General features: G+C 51.8%; 7 protein-coding genes across 7 annotated transcripts; 3 read left to right on the top strand and 4 right to left on the bottom strand.

The window, feature by feature from the left end:
- Positions 1–1,044: 1,044 nt before the first annotated feature.
- On the bottom strand, positions 1,045–2,285 carry CkaCkLH20_08363 (uncharacterized protein; the record flags this gene model as incomplete). Its single annotated transcript, XM_038891078.1, has 3 exons — positions 1,045–1,388; positions 1,449–1,777; positions 1,849–2,285. 3 exons carry the CDS (start codon positions 2,283–2,285, stop codon positions 1,045–1,047), a joined length of 1,110 nt encoding a protein of 369 aa, XP_038743452.1.
- Positions 2,286–2,843: 558 nt separating this feature from the next.
- Positions 2,844–4,309, top strand: CkaCkLH20_08364 (uncharacterized protein; the record flags this gene model as incomplete). Its single annotated transcript, XM_038891079.1, has 2 exons — positions 2,844–3,991; positions 4,078–4,309. The coding sequence occupies 2 exons, from the start codon at positions 2,844–2,846 to the stop codon at positions 4,307–4,309; spliced, it is 1,380 nt and encodes a 459-aa protein (XP_038743453.1).
- A 1-nt stretch (position 4,310) lies between these two features.
- CkaCkLH20_08365 (uncharacterized protein) lies at positions 4,311–7,234 on the bottom strand (the record flags this gene model as incomplete). The annotated part of the gene is made up of 4 exons (XM_038891080.1): positions 4,311–4,561; positions 5,834–6,153; positions 6,234–7,020; positions 7,087–7,234. 4 exons carry the CDS (start codon positions 7,232–7,234, stop codon positions 4,311–4,313), a joined length of 1,506 nt encoding a protein of 501 aa, XP_038743454.1.
- A 2,131-nt stretch (positions 7,235–9,365) lies between these two features.
- Positions 9,366–10,724, top strand: CkaCkLH20_08366 (3-isopropylmalate dehydrogenase; the record flags this gene model as incomplete). The annotated part of the gene is made up of 5 exons (XM_038891081.1): positions 9,366–9,416; positions 9,490–9,510; positions 9,576–9,647; positions 9,713–10,433; positions 10,489–10,724. The coding sequence occupies 5 exons, from the start codon at positions 9,366–9,368 to the stop codon at positions 10,722–10,724; spliced, it is 1,101 nt and encodes a 366-aa protein (XP_038743455.1).
- A 1,111-nt stretch (positions 10,725–11,835) lies between these two features.
- On the bottom strand, positions 11,836–12,318 carry CkaCkLH20_08367 (uncharacterized protein; the record flags this gene model as incomplete). Its single annotated transcript, XM_038891082.1, has 1 exon — positions 11,836–12,318. The coding sequence occupies one exon, from the start codon at positions 12,316–12,318 to the stop codon at positions 11,836–11,838; it is 483 nt and encodes a 160-aa protein (XP_038743456.1).
- A 1,086-nt stretch (positions 12,319–13,404) lies between these two features.
- CkaCkLH20_08368 (uncharacterized protein) lies at positions 13,405–14,494 on the top strand (the record flags this gene model as incomplete). The annotated part of the gene is made up of 2 exons (XM_038891083.1): positions 13,405–13,594; positions 13,656–14,494. The coding sequence occupies 2 exons, from the start codon at positions 13,405–13,407 to the stop codon at positions 14,492–14,494; spliced, it is 1,029 nt and encodes a 342-aa protein (XP_038743457.1).
- Positions 14,495–14,573: 79 nt separating this feature from the next.
- CkaCkLH20_08369 (class II Aldolase and Adducin domain-containing protein) lies at positions 14,574–15,560 on the bottom strand (the record flags this gene model as incomplete). The annotated part of the gene is made up of 3 exons (XM_038891084.1): positions 14,574–14,654; positions 14,713–15,229; positions 15,277–15,560. The coding sequence occupies 3 exons, from the start codon at positions 15,558–15,560 to the stop codon at positions 14,574–14,576; spliced, it is 882 nt and encodes a 293-aa protein (XP_038743458.1).
- Positions 15,561–16,440: the final 880 nt, after the last annotated feature.

Below are 16,440 nucleotides of genomic sequence, written 5' to 3' on the forward strand. Positions count from 1 at the left end.
TTAACTAATTACTAAGCCCTTTAAAGACCTATAATTACTTAATTAGACCTATAGAATAACTAATAACTATTACTATTATTATTACCTAACTTACTATTAATATAAACCCCACTATTAGTTAGCTAGCTGTAATATATAGTAAGAAGAGAAAAGCTAGAATATTAAGGAGAAGACCTTTACTACCTTTTATTAAAGTAGCTGTGGGGCGTGAGAATCTGTGGCTAATAGTGTTATAGAGATTTCTATGCCTAGATAAGAGTTATGCCTAGGTATTAAAACTTTATACCTAGGTATTAATTGCCTAAAATAAAACTAAAGTTTTTACTTATTTTAAGCTAAAATTAAGTATCTTATTAAAAATTTTAAAAGTCTACTTAAAAGTATAATAAGAAAGTAGCTTACTTACTTATCTAGCCTACTTGCTTATTAACTACGTTATAGGGAGAAAGAGTCTGGCCGTTTGTGAGTATCCCTAGACGCCGTCACATTGCTCGTGAGGGCCGTGGACTAAGGGCTGTTTTCGTAGGAAGACCTAGGTAGTATGATGTTGACCTTGCTTTTGTCCTTGGGTTCCTGGTCCCAGACCTATCTCTAAGCTGTCTAGGTCTAAGCAGGTCGAGTTTGGATGCGGCGGGCTTGTGGCAGAGGAACTGGGCCTTGGCTGATGTTCCGGCATGGAGTTCAGGGGAATCCTTAAGCCTTCTTCAGCCTCGTCTCCCCATGAGTAGAGAGAGATAGCTACTTGAACAAAGTGCAGCGAGTTTAGACTGTCTATACTGTAGAAAGCTTAACTAAGCAAAAGAGGAAGACAGAGCGTGACGGGGAATCAAACGTCATTGCATTTGTTAAAGAAAATAAAACGACCAAGGCGAAACTTGAGGTATCATAGCAAACAATCAAAAGACCAGTCAAAAAGACCATAACGTGGAATCACTCATCTAGGAGATGCCAGTGACCAACCACCATGTCGAATGTGCCAAAACACCTTGTCCCAAGAACCACCCAACACCGAGGAAAATACACAAACGCACCACCTCGCTATCATTATTGTACTCTTTGGCGGCGGGCATTCCATCGTTGGGTATCCTGCTCATCTTGAGCCTCTCTTTCTTCTTCTTCTTCCTCTTCCTTCTTCTCGTCTTCTTCTTCTCTTTGACGCTTGCAGCAGCGTGGAAACAGTGTCTCCAAGAGGCGCTGCTGGAAAGACAGGTACGGCTCGTACGGAATTTTAGTGACACGGATCTGTATGGACGAGTTCGGTGGGGGACGTATGTGGGGATGCGCGAGCTTGTCGAGGTAGGCGTCGGAAACATCGGCCGTGAAAATTCGCAGGACGGACGTGTCCTGGACGTCGCTGAGAAGAAGACGGACCTGCAAAGCGACAGGGACTAGTTAGTCTGGGCACAGCAAGAGCCGAGGAGAAAGTCTTGGGGGGATGCGAGGTGCACCTGCCTGGAAAGTGTCCCCCGTTGGAGATGGCGAGAGGCGCCGCATGGCCTTGCGCTGGGCCTGGGCAATTGCAATCAGGACAGCGGCGATGTATGGATCCTGCCAGGGACAGACATCGCCGAGTCGGGCGAGGTGTATATTGAGGAGAGAGTGGCCCGGCTTGCTATATCGCGGCAAGAAGCGACGCTTCAGAATGGCGGCACGGCGTTCTCGGAGGTCGTTGGCCTCGAGGAAGACGATCGAAGGGCCGGCCGGGGTAAGCGAATCGGCATAAACGGAACAGGGGATATGTTGGGAGAGTTTTTCGAGGCGGAAAGACACTTTGCTCCTGTCATTTGTGGAATTCATTAGCTGAGACTGCCTGCTAATCAAGAGGGAGGGGTTTAGGAAGAGACGAACGCGACTTGTTTGATTATGAGATCCCTGTTCCTCTGCTGCTGCTTCAATAGACTTCTCATGGCCACATCTCTAGCCACTAAAACGGGGCTCTGAGCAATGCGCCTGGCCCATCTTGCGTGATCTGGGAGGGTTGCATCATGGCTGGTGACTGTGGGCAATTGGGGGGGGGTGGGAGGAGGGGAGAACCCGTTTGGTTCTGCCGTTGGGGAAGGCAGAAGCTTCCGGACGCTGTGTCTCTTGCGCTGGGGTTTTGTGCTGGTCATGGGAAGGGCGTCCATAGCAGTAGCATCAATGATGGCGCAGTCAAGCAGAGTGAGGTGGCGCGATGTCCAGAAGTACGGGTGGACCCAGAGTCTTTCGCGAGGGTACTGCCGCAGAATTTCGTGCACAGAACTGCCCGAGCACTGCAGTTGTGATGGTGATGTCGCTGGCATCATGAGGAGGTAGTGGTTGTGGTGGTGTGTACGGGCAGGGGTGCTTGTTGTCATTTGCTGGTTGTTGCCAGAGGAATGATGACAGAATCCAGCGAGGTGTCGCAGTGTCACAGTGTCACAGTGTCACGTGCCAAGACGGAGTGAACGGCGGTGCAAAGGCACGAAGCCACAGAAGGGCTCAGCCACAACGGCCGGGTGAGCAGCCTTTACCCCTAAGGTGTGTACCCAACCTTGACCTTTAAACAAGAAAACACCAAGCAAGACGACTCTGCCTTCTCTGTATTTGCCTGCCTTCTCTGTATTTGCCTGCCTTCCTTTGAGCTGAGTGAATTTTCTAGGCTGCCGCTTTAGTGTCAACTCATGGACTGCTCCAGAAAAAAAAAGATGCTCAGTTCTGAATCCGTCGGGAGTCTCAGGTATTTATTCACTTTATCCCCATTTCCCACTTTCTCTTCTAACTCAACGTAGTTCCCGGCGGCCTTCTTTTCGCTCTACCTTCACTCTAAGCTGGCTTTCTCCCCTCAAATTTCTCAACTTTACCGCCTCTGTCTCCCGGTCATCATGAATTCTCGGTATATCGACCACGTGACCAACAAATCGGTTCTTGAAAACCTTCCCGGTAGCCCGCCCACTTTGAAAGAGGCCTTGGATGAGAGCACTAGCTCATGGGGCCGCGACCAGCTGCGCGCCTGCCGTGTGATCGTCACCAAGAGTGAGGAGACTCTGCTGCCCGCCATCAGAGAAAACCAAGAGGCCTTCCAGAACACGCGCAAAATCTCCGCTGACATGCCTTCGTGCGGGGATGCTTTGGCCGGCTTCTATTCCGACTATCCCGCGGCACTACGCAATCTCACCAGCCTGATTCACCGAGAGATACCCGGGACGCTTGAGTCTGAGCATGCCTACGTCCGTCAAGACATTGTGAATGGCCGCTTTTGGTCCTTGTTGGATCGCTTCCGGGTCACGTCGCCCAAGACCCTGACCTATGCTGCCGCCCCCGTGGAAGAGTCGCCCGGCGGACTGGGCAGCTCGCCGCCCATCATGGGCCTTAACGAGCCTGCGCCGTTCAGCCATGTCGCTTCCTCGCCATCCATCGGACCGCACGCCAGCCTAGTTATCCCTGGTCTTAACGACAACGACGACAACGGCGTCAACAACGTCAACAACAACGCCTTTGACGCAGATGACAACCCTGGACCACAGCATCTCCCACACACACCCAGGCCTCAACGCTGGACAACCATCCTCAATCCGCCCTGTTACGTGCCGTCCTCCCATCCAAGCTCCGAACCCCCTGTCATGACATCGCCGCACTCCGACTTCGTCCCGCCTAGAGAGTTCTCTGCCGTCGCGTCAGCCACTGAGGACCTCACTGTAAGCCTCATCAGCGAGTTCATCCGTCAGACCCTGCTCTGGGCCCCTCCGCAGCACGGCGCCAGATGCCCGGACCCTGTCGTCGACTTTGACGTCCAGAGACGTAACCTGACGACGCACCTGCCCGGCAGCAATGTCTCCTTCGGCTGTTTTGACGACGGCGGTCTTTACGTCCACCAGTTCGGCCACCTCGGCGTCGGCCGTACCCCGCTGGAAGCAAAGCGAGCCCTCGGCACCGTCGTAGAGGGCAAGCCCAAGTTTGACGACTCGTGGCTGGGCCAGGTCGTTGGCGAGCTGCTCGCAGCCCGTTTCTGTCCGGGTGACAACAGAAGCACGTGAGTACCGGCGCCGCCAACATGAAGGGGGTTGGCCGACTGGCTGATTGGATGACGGCCTTGAGCTGAGCTGAGTCTTTGTTTAGTGTCTTCATCATCGTCGCCGCCCAGACTTATCTGCGCTTCTTTTCGGCCAGCACGACGCCCGAGTACATCGACCAAATCGTGGCGAATGCCGCCGACAGCTCGTCCCCCTTTGACGAGTGCCTCAGAATAGCCGGCACTTGCTGGTTCAACCTGCAGGACAAACACGACCGCGTCCACGCCTTGCGCAACCTTTCGGGCATTGTGACGCTCACAAAGGAATGGATCAAATGAGTTAGAGCAGGCTGGCAACAACGCCGTCGCAGTCCAGGACAACCAATGATAACAGTTGGGATGAATAGGCAGGGAGACGGCTGCGGGTCGTCATATAGTCGGTCGATGGCGCAAGCCGGGCTTCGAGGCTGCGGAGGGACGAGAGGATGTGGAGGCCGCTCTCGATCATGTTGGTAAAGGCGGTGGCTGTCTCGGCTGCGAACGCGACGAGTTCAGCGTCGATGTCGAAGTCGATGTCACTGTAGGGCAGGGCTGTTGGCGGCGAAGATGATGGAATGGACGTGACTTTTTTTATGTTGGAGGACGGCAATGTGGAGGGAAGCCGGTTGTTTTCGGGGTGTTAACTGAGAATACGAATCGATCTTGATGATGCTTAGAATACCTCTGAAGAAAGAAAGGTGTGGACGATGATGATGAGGTGTGCAACCTTACGTCATGGGGATTCATTGTTCATTGATTGGCCAATGCTCCGAATACGTGGATTATGGTGGAGAAATTTATCCATTAGAATCCCATTGATGATGATAGGGTTGAGAAATCCGGATAAATGTGGGTATGAGATGAGAATGCACCAGAACTCAATTTGCTAAGGTACTGAAGTGGACATCTACTCGGGAGAATTGGAAAAGGCCGAGGTAGCTCGCTATGGGCTGGGCACGTCCAGCGCTTCTGGCAACGGAGCTGCTACCATGTCTGGCGCAGGCGTGCAGAAGAGGACGGCACAAAATCGGCCCAGAGCTGCACTATAGGCGCTGAGGTGGTCGCCTTAATAGAATACCCACTGTACTGAGGGAGCTAATAAGGCTGATTGTGACTTATAGTTGGAGCAAGATGTGGATAGGAAATTGAAAAACAAGAAATTATAAAAAAAGGGTGATGAGGTGATAGTAGTGGTGTGTGGTAGGGGGAAGGGCGTGTTATAGTGGAAAGTTAGACTAACCGTTGCCAAACGGAGCTGGCAGATGATTACGGGGATGCTCCGTTTCAGCATATATTAAGGATATTCCGTCCAGACGCTTGCTTTGGGACAGTCATCGTCCGTTGGTTGAGGTAATATGCTTCACCCCTAAGACGATGAGTACCCATAGGTAAGAGTAGTGAGGGCTGGATTAGTAGTTGGGTTGGTGACGACTAGCGAATACCTGGTGTTGTATGTTTTTTTGTTAATTTCTAATCCTCTTTTTAGTGGAACTAGGGACCAGAAACCTTAAGCTGTTGTTAAGCTAGACAGACTGTTGAGAGCCAAGCACTGCGTGTTAAGAGATCGAATAACGCGTTTCTTGAAGTTTTTGGTTGTAGATGTTGAGGATTGTTGATGAGAAGCTAGAAGCTGACGGTTAGTGACTAACTCTTGTCGGCAGGAGCATACGGGTGGCGAACTCGGAGTTGAGAATAACGCCGGCGTCGAAACGGGAAAGACGTTCGCCGATTGAGGATCTCCTGACAGATATCTCAAGGTACCCAAATACTCGAACCACGCTCCCTGGGGGAAATGACCTCACTATCGGCTGTGAAGCTTCCAACCATGGTCCGTCAGTCCAAGTTTCCAGCCGACACCATGACCTTCCTTCAGCAAGTCGTCAACTTCTTCCTGCTGCTTCTTCAAACCCTTCCCATTCTCTAACAACTCCCTGTCGTGCGTGTCTATGACGAAAAAGGCCGGAAGAGTGGAGCTCTTGACGATTCCAAGTCCAGCATTCCTCGCCTGGATAATGGTTACAGCTAACACGATGGTTGAAAGCACGATCTGGGACGATATGAATGCCAGCCACGCCCACCGCACCTTGACGTAAGTCTCGGTGATGAACGCCTCACCCGTCACGTTTGCTGGGTCGGTGGAGAGCCTGTGTAAGCTGTGTTTCCAGGTCGATCCTTTAGCTCGGCTGTCACGGGTTGTTCAGAGTAGGCAAGAGCAGGTACTCACGAGTTCGACAAGCTCCTCGCAACGTTGTTCGTTATATTAGTGACTGCATCTCCCATTTTGTGCTTGGTGTCAGGGGTGTACATCTCATCGAAGGCGCTGAAGAACCGGGACGGCGCTCGGCCTCGCTCACTGCCCGGACTCGATATCTGCGAGAAGGTGCCGTTGAGCGCGTGGTCAAGGCTGTCCCGAAGCAATGGCACCACTCTGCCGCCGTACGGGAACTTCGTGTTGGGCTCTCCAGGGACCTTGAGCCCTGTGAGGTTGATCGGGCTAGAGGTCTGGGTTATGTTGAACAAGAAGTAACCCGAATCGACCGTCGCGTCGATAAGCTCTCGCGACGCGATGTTGTTATGGACTGAGACGTTGTATCTCTGAATGCAAAAGTAGAACATGGCCTCGACGGCGCGGACTCCTTGGTTGTGAACGGAGTAAATAATGCTGAATTCGGAAATTCGAGTCTTGGGTATCTCTGACTCATCAAAGGCAGTGTACATGGGCTGCTGCCCATTGTTGAGGCTTACCATGCCAGAACTGAGAATGCTCAGGTTTGAGTACGCGCCGTTAGGCAGCGAAGCAAACTTGAGGACGTGACTGCTATCTCCATCCCCATAAGTCACATTCAAAAATGCGGTGACGTTCCAAGTCTTGACGCAGACCCCGAGCGTACTGACCACATCCCAGACACACTCGGTGGTGGGGCATCTTGGTTGGTCGAACGGGAACTCCGAATCATGACTGTGACTGAGTCCAGCCTGGATGCTTGCGTCGAACTCTAGTTCGGCGTGAACTGTCAAGCATAGCTATTAGCAGAGCTATCATCCACTGAAATTTGAGATGCATGAATGGTACACACGATAGTAGTACAAGTTGGGTGACCATGAATACAGCTTAACCGCGCGAGGTATGACTGGCTTCGGAAGGGTTGGAGTCAGGCGGGTAGGGTAAGTCACAGTGGACTGCGTCAAAGTTGACGTCAAAATTGCTGTCAAGATGACGATCATCGAAAGTAGGCTTGGGGACCTAGAAAACTTATTAGCCGGAAAAGAGAATGTATAAGCAATTCGATTAGCACTTACCAGCCCTTAGTAGTCTTCACTAACTGGATGCTTCCCCAGACCCCTCGGCTCGCAGCATCGAAATCTTGGAAGTCTCTTAACGGCCTTTCCCTCCGGTACCAAAGCCATTTAAGCTGCGAAAGGCCCTCTGACACTGGTATGATGAACGCGGCTCTGGCGAAGGTCGCCAGTAAAGCAATTACAGTGTTGAGAGTGAGGCCCAGAGGCCATTGGGGCAGAGGCTTGTCGTCGAAGTGACGGAGTACACCAGTCAAAGCGCCTACTGAAGCAATACTTACAAGGCACCAGACTAATTCTTCCCACCAAGACAGGATGACTGTCTTCCACGGTTGTGGATTTGAAGGGATAAGATCGAAGCAGTCGCCAGGAGGTTCTGGCTCAGGATTTCTTCTCTCGCGAATCGTTACCGTTTCTGAAGATCGAACGGAATGAGTATAAGAATGTGGAGACTGGTGAGGGTCGGCATAATTGGCTGTTCCTGACAGCGCAGAAACATCGTCGGACCCAGGCGCGTCTCCTGCCTGGTCGTTATCTGCAGCAGCTCGCCTGGTCGAAGGCGTATTCCCCCTATACTCCTCAAGTTGAATGAGAGGGATCAGGTCGTCCTCCGGGAGTGCCAAAGAATGGTTTACATGCGATGCATGACGTCGAAGTTGGCTGTGCGAGGGAGACGGGACGTTGTCGACATGAGGTAGGCTTTGGCCTTCCTCTGGTGCTTGGGGCACCGGCTTTCTCTTCACTCTCCACCCCTGCCCAAGTGTTCCTTGTTCCATATTTGAGAATAACGAGCAAATAGAAGACACGCTTCCTTGAGTTGATATCGTTGGACATGCAGTGAGCAATGAAGATGGTGACGAAGCCTGAGCAGACGGGAACGTGAATTCTGGGAACTAACCAGCCACCTGAGGGCGTATACGTTACACAAGTAATTTTGCATCGGGTACACCAACCGATTCTACCATGTCAGAAATCAGGCTGTGACTGTCGTCGGAATAGTGAGTGGCACCGTAGACCTTGTGACCAATCAAACAGGCGTAAGCAGGCCAAGACAACTCCAGCCCTCAGCTGATCTCGTAATTGGCAGGCTGGCTGGGTATCGAATAAGTGACCAGGCTGTGGCAGTCGACTTGCAAAGTTGACCTTGAGCGGTGATTGAGAACTGTTTTGCATATGACTGAGGGCGGCTAGGGTTAAGCTATCCCCCGTCCGCGATAGAAGCATTGCTAGCTGGCAGAGTTGGCATGGTGTTTACTCAAAAGAACGTTCTGAGGGTAGTAGAGAAGCACTAGAGGGGACAGTATCTCCATCGCTGTCATCTGTTCGCGGGCACCGAGGAATAGCCTACTTTATGGACTTCATAGACAAGCTGTCATCATTGCCATCGCGCATCTCGGACACCGCGAAGGACTCCACGAAACATACCAGTTCGAAGGACTCAAATTCAACACCAAGCCTCGATTCGGTTTGAGTAGAACAACACCTCGAGAATAATTAGTGAGAAATACCTGTCGCCGGAAACTAGTAAGGAGTCAAGGTCTTCGTAACTGTGGGAAACTGCGCCATGCCACATTTCGGAAAAGCCGGTCCGGCTAGTAATACGGCATCGAAGTCGGCAGGGCATTGCACCACTCGGCCTGATTCCTCCCGAGCCAGGTATGCGAAACAGAAGGAGCACGCCGGAGACAAGACCGGAAGGGGGAATATTAGTGGGTCACCGGGACGAACCGGCGCCGATACAAGCCGAGCGAAGCTCCGATCAGCTTCGTGGGGTGCTGGGACCCAGCGGGGACACAGGCCTGGCTTCAGCTTTAGCAGGCAGTTCAGGGCGAAGCTACCCCTCCGACTTCGGAAGGCGGGGTCGAAACTGCGCCTAACTTTTTCAATCTTGTGCGGGATGCGGGGCAACAGCTCACCTGTTTACCGGACGGACTCATTTCCTTCGTACTGAACCTGACTTGTGTCTTGCTCCTTCTCCTTTACATCTGCTCAATTGCATCTGATACCCTTTCCTTCTTCCAATTCTTCAACACCCATTCCTATTTTCAACAAAGACAAAATGGCGACACACAACATTGTGGTTTTTGGTGGTGACCATTGCGGTCCTGAGGTGAGCTCTCGAATGGGGTAGCTCCGGATTGGCGGAGAGGAATGACGAACGTAGCTAACGAAACTCTGTTCAGGTTGTCGCTGAGGCAGTCAAGGTATGCCTACCGAACCTATCGGAAATCGTAACACCCCGAATCGTGAAGCTGATTTTCGCCCGTAGGTTTTCAAGACAATTGAGACCAACAGCCCCTCCGCTGGCAAGTTCAACCTCCAGGACCAACTCCTTGGTGGTGTAAGTCCCTCCGATCCCGCCCAGCATTCAACCCCTCTTCAGTCGACTGATCAGCAATCCACCAGGCCTCTATCGATGCCACCGGCTCCCCCTTGACCGACGAGGCCCTCGCCGCCGCCAATGCCGCCGACGCCGTCCTCCTCGGTGCTATCGGTGGCCCGAAGTGGGGTACCGGCGCCGTGCGCCCGGAGCAGGGTCTGCTGAAGCTGCGCAAGGAGATGGGAACCTACGGCAACCTGCGCCCTTGCAGCTTCGCCTCCGAGGCTCTCGTCGACTTCTCTCCCCTCAAGGCCGACGTGTGCCGCGGCACCGACATGGTCATCGTCCGTGAGCTTACGGGCGGTATCTACTTCGGTGAGCGCAAGGAGGACACTGGCGATGGCAAGGCCTGGGACAGCGAGCCGTACTCCCGCGAGGAGGTCGAGCGCATTGGCCGTCTGGCTGGTTTCCTGGCCATTGCCCGCGGTGAGAAGACTGTCTGGAGTTTGGACAAGGCCAACGTCCTGGCCACCAGCCGTCTGTGGCGCAAGGTCATCACCGAGCTCTTCGAGAAGGAGTTCCCCCAGCTCAAGATCGAGCACCAGCTCATCGACTCCGCCGCTATGATCCTGGTCAAGAACCCTCGCGCTCTGAACGGTGTTGTTGTCACCAGCAACCTGTTCGGTGACATCATTTCCGACGAGGCCAGCGTTATCCCCGGCAGCATTGGTCTGCTGCCCAGTGCTAGCTTGAGCGGTATCCCCGACGGCAAGGGCAAGTGCAACGGTATCTACGAGCCCATTCACGGTATGTCCACCCCTAAACTGCCTCTGACTTGCCGCGTGCTGACATCAAATTACAGGTTCCGCCCCTGATATCTCTGGCCAGGGCATCGTCAACCCCATCGGTACTATTCTCTCCGTCGCCATGATGCTCCGCTACTCCCTCAACCTGCCCAAGGAGGCCCAGGCCGTCGAGGACGCCGTCAAGGCTGTTATCGACAACGGCCTGCGGACGAAGGACCTCGGCGGCAACGCCGGCACCAAGGAGGTCGGTGATGCGATCGTTGCGGAGTTGACCAAGATTCTCAAGGCATAAGAGGGAGGTCTGTGTTGTGATTTGATGAGAAATGAGATGTTTTAGGCTGATATTGCAAACTGGAAAACGGTAACGGAAAAGCAGATTGGCTTGGCGTGCGGATGTTTGAATAGCTCGCCATGTACCGCGAGAAACTGAGATAGAACAAAGGCTCAGTTGAATGACCGTATTGAGGAGTTCTGCTCTGCGTGACTGCTGTTTCCGTGGCTGGATGATCTCCTGCAATACTGTCCGTCATACTGGATGTTGGCATCACATCCGCGGTTCAAGAAATCAGCCTAGATTCTCTGAGTCTATACGTGTCAGGCAAGGCGGACAGGACTAGTGGACTAGTCTATATACGCTTGGTTCACCGCGCCAGCTGGTCATCAGATCCATATGCATTCGGGCAAAAGTACAACGGACTCGACAAAATACGTAGTACAGGAAACAACTTCTCGTAATGACAAGCATTGCGTATGATATAGGCTAGCTTCACGCTATATCGCATCTCCCACAACAGCCCTGTACTACCGTTGTTTACATCAACTGAGCACAAAGTGGGCCATTGGGTCTCGTCATTGTGTATTGGAAATGTTCCCACCAGTAGCTCACCGTTCACACTGCCTGTTCCGGCTACGTCAACTATCTCGATGACTTGCCAGGCTGATAAATCAATAGTGTCATCTACGAATAATCACACGACGACGACGACGACGACGACGAGAAGTAATGTCAAATCAAGGGCTTCAAAGCTATAATCTTCTTGGCTCCAGTCGTGTGTTGCTTGAGGTTAAGCAGCTCATCCAAAACAAGTCACAGGCAATTTAATGTGCGTCGTCTAATCCTATGTAAGGCATGTTCTGCAATAGCTTTTATACCGAAAGAATCGAGCGCGCGTTATCCTCCGAGCCACACGATACAAATCGCGACCATATGCTCACGAGAGCTGCTAATGATTCGGGTGTCTTCTTTCACAAACCCTTAAATGGACGAATAGCATCGAGGATACAGCGGTAATCTAATTCTATCATAGTTTTGAAGGGCCCGCGAAAGATTCCAGCTCGATATCCAGAACAGTCGTCAATCGAGAGAAGGTATAATAGAATCCCTGATCAATCAGCAATCATATTCAACCAGAGTACCCGGGAAGACTTACCTGAAGCGTGATGATTTCCACAATCTCCCTGTCAGAGAACTCGGATTTCGCCCTTTTCCAGATTTCCTCGCTGACCTGCGGCCCATCGATGATCGCCTCAAGAAACACCAACAGCGTCTGCTCCTGCAAGGTAAAGAGATCGGCAGTCTGTGGCGGTGATCGCAGGAAGAAACCCTTCTGTTTGCCGGCCTGAGCTAGGACGTCACGCTGGGCGTCGGTCACGCCTTCTTTTGTAGACACCGGTACGTGATGCGTCCATTCATACGAAGCACGGAATTTAGAGGTGCTGAGGAGGATGGCCAACTCTCGGTTCTTGCTCGAGAGTTTGAGATCCTTGAATTGAGCTGCCCCGACTTGCGACCATGGGTTGGCTGTGGCTGGGGTGTGTGCGAGTAACTTGAGGATGTTGAGAGGTGCGGTTTTCGGGTCGACGTTGGGGTATGGAAGACGTGCCATTGTGAATTTCTGATGCGGCGATATTGGAAGACAGGAAATCGATATTGTACGTGAGTTGTTGATTTCCCACTCTCCTCCGTAACCCAGATGTTTTATGAAGTGATTCTCAAGCCCCCTTGTTGGGTGCCTCGGCATCTCTCAAAAGCGCAATTGATCTCCGCATGACCTCGACCTCGGCTCGGTGTGGGGTTTTCAGATCCTGGACGAAACTAGTGTTGAGTGGCTGCATCGCAATGAATAAGCTGAGTAGAGGATTAGTGAGCCTTAAGAACGTCGAGTGCCATTCTGAAGTGCTTGGTAATCATGGCTCTTGACCATGCTGCCTTCGTCTTGACTCTTATCCCGTTTCAATGGATATCAGCCTTTCGCGTGACGTATACGTGCACGTTAATCTGTCACCTGCAACATTAGGCAGAGATGTTATGTGCGACCAAGAACTTAGATTTCGCAGACTTATGAGGTTTTGTAACGATCTCTCAAGCCATGTATTCCTGTATCAACCATGGACTTGAAGCCGGAGCATGTTCTGAGACTCCGGACCAGGCCCGATTGCATAGCGGCGATGCGGGGTAAATAGGTCCACTTTTACCGCGAACGCATCGGAGGTCAACCCCGGGGTTACTCTCGCGACGGGAATCCGAATAGGAAACATCGACACATGGCTTCTCAATGCGAATCCTTGGCGATCCGAGAAGAGTTATGACTCCAGTATGCAGATACAAGCGGAGATAAGACACATGTATCGCCGATATCATTCATTTGGATTATTCAGAAGCCATCGCCGGTCGCTTACTCCTGCTCTGTAGGAGTAGGTGCGGGGCATTCTCGCTCTCAACTCCCTCTTTGGAACTGCTTAAGAAATCCTAGCCAATCTTGATTAACTGAATGTCGGCATGTAAATGAGAGCCATTTGAAGTGCGGTACTCCGTTTTTCGAGCATTAGGAATGATTACTCGCACGTGAGATGCACATGAGTTCTTCAACTCTGGACCTTCACCAACCAACATACGGGAAGAAACCGACTCGCAGCTTATCGATACTTTTCTTTTTCCGCCTTCCGCCTTCCGTCTGTCGATCGCGATCATCATGTCCAAGAGCAGAATATTGGTCGTCGGTACAGGAGGAATTGGCACCATATGCGCCTACGCCTTAGAGAAAGGCGGCTTGGCGGAGGTCACGGCTGTGATGCGATCAAACTACGATGCAGCCGTGGAAAATGGGATTGATATTGAATCCGTCCAATGGGGAACAGTGAAAGCTTGGAGGCCAGCAGCCAGTAGGTGCACATGCGGGAATCGACCTAGAACATGCAGCTGATCATAGTTCTCCGCCTGAAGTTGTCAAACACGTCCCAAATGTCTCTGATGGAGACGCAACACCCTTCGATTTCATTCTTGTCACAACGAAGAATATCCCAGACGTTCCGCCCACGGTGGCTGAGATCATCGCCCCAGCTGTGACTCCAGGAAAGACGGCCATCGTCCTGTCTCAAAACGGCATCAACATTGAGAAGCCACTGATATCCCGGTTCCCTACCAACCCTCTTATTAGTGGCGTCATTTACACCGGTGCAAATGAAGTTGCCCACGCGAAAATACGCAGCGACGATCCCGACTGCCAGAAGATCGGTGCCTTTTCATCTCCTGGAGTACCCTCCACTTTCGCCGAAGAAGCTGCAAAGCGCTACGTTAAACTATACAACCCCCACGGCGAGCTGGATATTGTCTACGAGCCCGACGTTGCAGGAGTTCGATGGCGTAAGATTGCTTACAACGCCTCGATGAACCCAGTCTCCTCTATCCTGGGCATGGACACTCCGCGGATGCGAATGAGCCAGCATGTCATTGACGACTTGGTCTTACCCATCGTCCTGGAGATTCGTGCTATTGCCGAAGCTATTGGGGTGACGTTGCAGCCCGACCTCGTCGACGCAGTCATACACCAAGATCCTGATGACACTGCCTTTAAGCCTAGCATGTGCCAGGATTACGAGAAGGGGAATCTGATGGAGATTGAGAATCTTATTGGAGAGCCAATGCGTGAGGGTGAGAGGTTGGGTGTTCCTACTCCTACACTGCGTGTGATTTATGGTATCATGAAGGGTTTGCAGCTGAAGGTGAAGGAGGAGAAGGGTCTTTGGACGCCTGATTTCAAGACGGGAAACCCGTACAATTAGAAAGATACACTAGAAGAGAGACAATTACACTATAGGTTAATTCCAAAACAGCATGATTTACTTCCCCTTCCCCTTCACCTCAGACATCCTTACTCAGTTCCCCGTTGGACTTATAAACCTCGTACTTGAAGTCTGGCTGAAACTCAATATAAAGGGTTGCCTAGATGATATGTATAAGCCACATGCGTCACCATGTAAACGAAATCATCGTTACTCACTGGATCTTGGTAGATCTTGGCGGTATATTCAGCCTCTTGCTCGCTGATGAGATTCTTTGTGAGCCGCGTACTCTCGACCATGATCTGCACCTCGCAGGACTTCTCCATCAGCGTAAATAGATATGCTGCCTCGTCAACAGTGGCTCCCGCCGTGAGGATCCCGTGGTTTTGCAGAATAGCAACCCGGTTTTTTTTGCCGAGAGCTGCGGCAATGTTCTCACTCTCATCCTCTCCGAGAACGATGCCCCCAAAGTTTGAGTAGACTGCCTGGATACCTGAGAAGGTGCACGTATCCTGACTAATGATATCTAACGGGCGACCGAATGTTGACCACGCCTTCCCCGCGGGCGAGTGGGTGTGACAGGCAGCGTTGATGTCTGGGCGGGCTTTGTGAATAGCGCCGTGGATGCGGAAGCCGGCCGTATTGACAGCGACTTTGTTTCCGCCAATGACTTGACCTTCCTCGTTGATGTGGACCATGTCACTTGCTTTGAGCATGCCAAAATGTTCCCCGAAACTTGAAGAGTGTCAGCCGTGTGATGCAAATGTTGTATGACAACTTACGGGTTGATCCAGAAGGTGTTTGGTTGAACTGGATCGCGGACACTGATATGTCCAGCGGTGCCTTCTGTGAAGCCCTTTCGGGCAAAGACTCTGAACGCAGCAGCCATATGTTCCAGTTGCCATTGTCGCTTCTTGTACAAGTCGTCAAACTGCGGAACACCTGGGAATGGATATCCGCCCGTTGTGAAAGTCTGGTCGAGCTTGCCGTCTTCCACGACGGATGGGCTGATTTGGTTCACAGACTCATTTCTGATGGCAACTTGGGTGACAGTAGTGGTAGACATGCTTGACACGATGTGAACGGCAGGTTCAATAGTGTAAAGTTTATCTCATTGACCTTGACTTACGCTTCTGTAGATAAGACTCAACCGAGCCATTTGGATACTTATGCAGGACATCAAAGATAGCACTGATAGCTAGGTGAGTTCTGTGTTCGATGGTCTGATTGATTATCAGGGTCGATATGCTTATCGATCAGAAGATAGGAATGTGGCTAACAAGAGCGAGCAGGGCAATGAGGTCCGAACAACTAGGTAGGGTGGGTCCGGAGTGCGTCTCGTCCTTACCCCGCCCGGATCAGTCCCCGAGTCGGCATCTTGTTAGCATCACCCAGTATTGAGCACGCCTTACAATTCCACTGATTCCTCATCGTTGCTCTCGGTCCTGGTTTTCTTCTCTTTGCTCGTTTAACATACAATTTGGTTCACAACCCTAGTCTCATACGTCGACCTCCTCCATGCCGGGCAACCGTCGCCCCTCTTATCGGCTCAGGAAGCATGCTAAGACTTTCTCCGGTTGTTGGACATGCCGAGCACGCAAAGTCAAGTGCGATGAAGCGAAACCTTGTTGCCGTCAGTGTCGTCGAAAAGGTACCGAGTGTGAGGGTTATGGGGTGAAACTCCAATGGGTGAATGGCAACGGCAGCGAGGACTCGACCTCACCGGCTGCGGCGAGAAGCAAGATAGCGCCTGGTATACACTCAAGACAAACGTATCTGATGTTATTTCTGACGGGTGACTTAGACCCTCACCGACGCATTCTGCCTTACGGTCGAGTGGAACATATCCTCAATACTCTCGACTCTGTCGAGTCTCGCGGGGACGCCACTGACAACGAAGGTGTCTCCCTACTAATCGAGTGCTTCGGAGTGTTCGGCTCAAATAC

This window comes from Colletotrichum karsti (assembly GCF_011947395.1).
Source record: "Colletotrichum karsti strain CkLH20 chromosome Unknown Scaffold28, whole genome shotgun sequence".
NCBI classification, from domain to species: Eukaryota; Fungi; Ascomycota; class Sordariomycetes; order Glomerellales; family Glomerellaceae; genus Colletotrichum; species Colletotrichum karsti.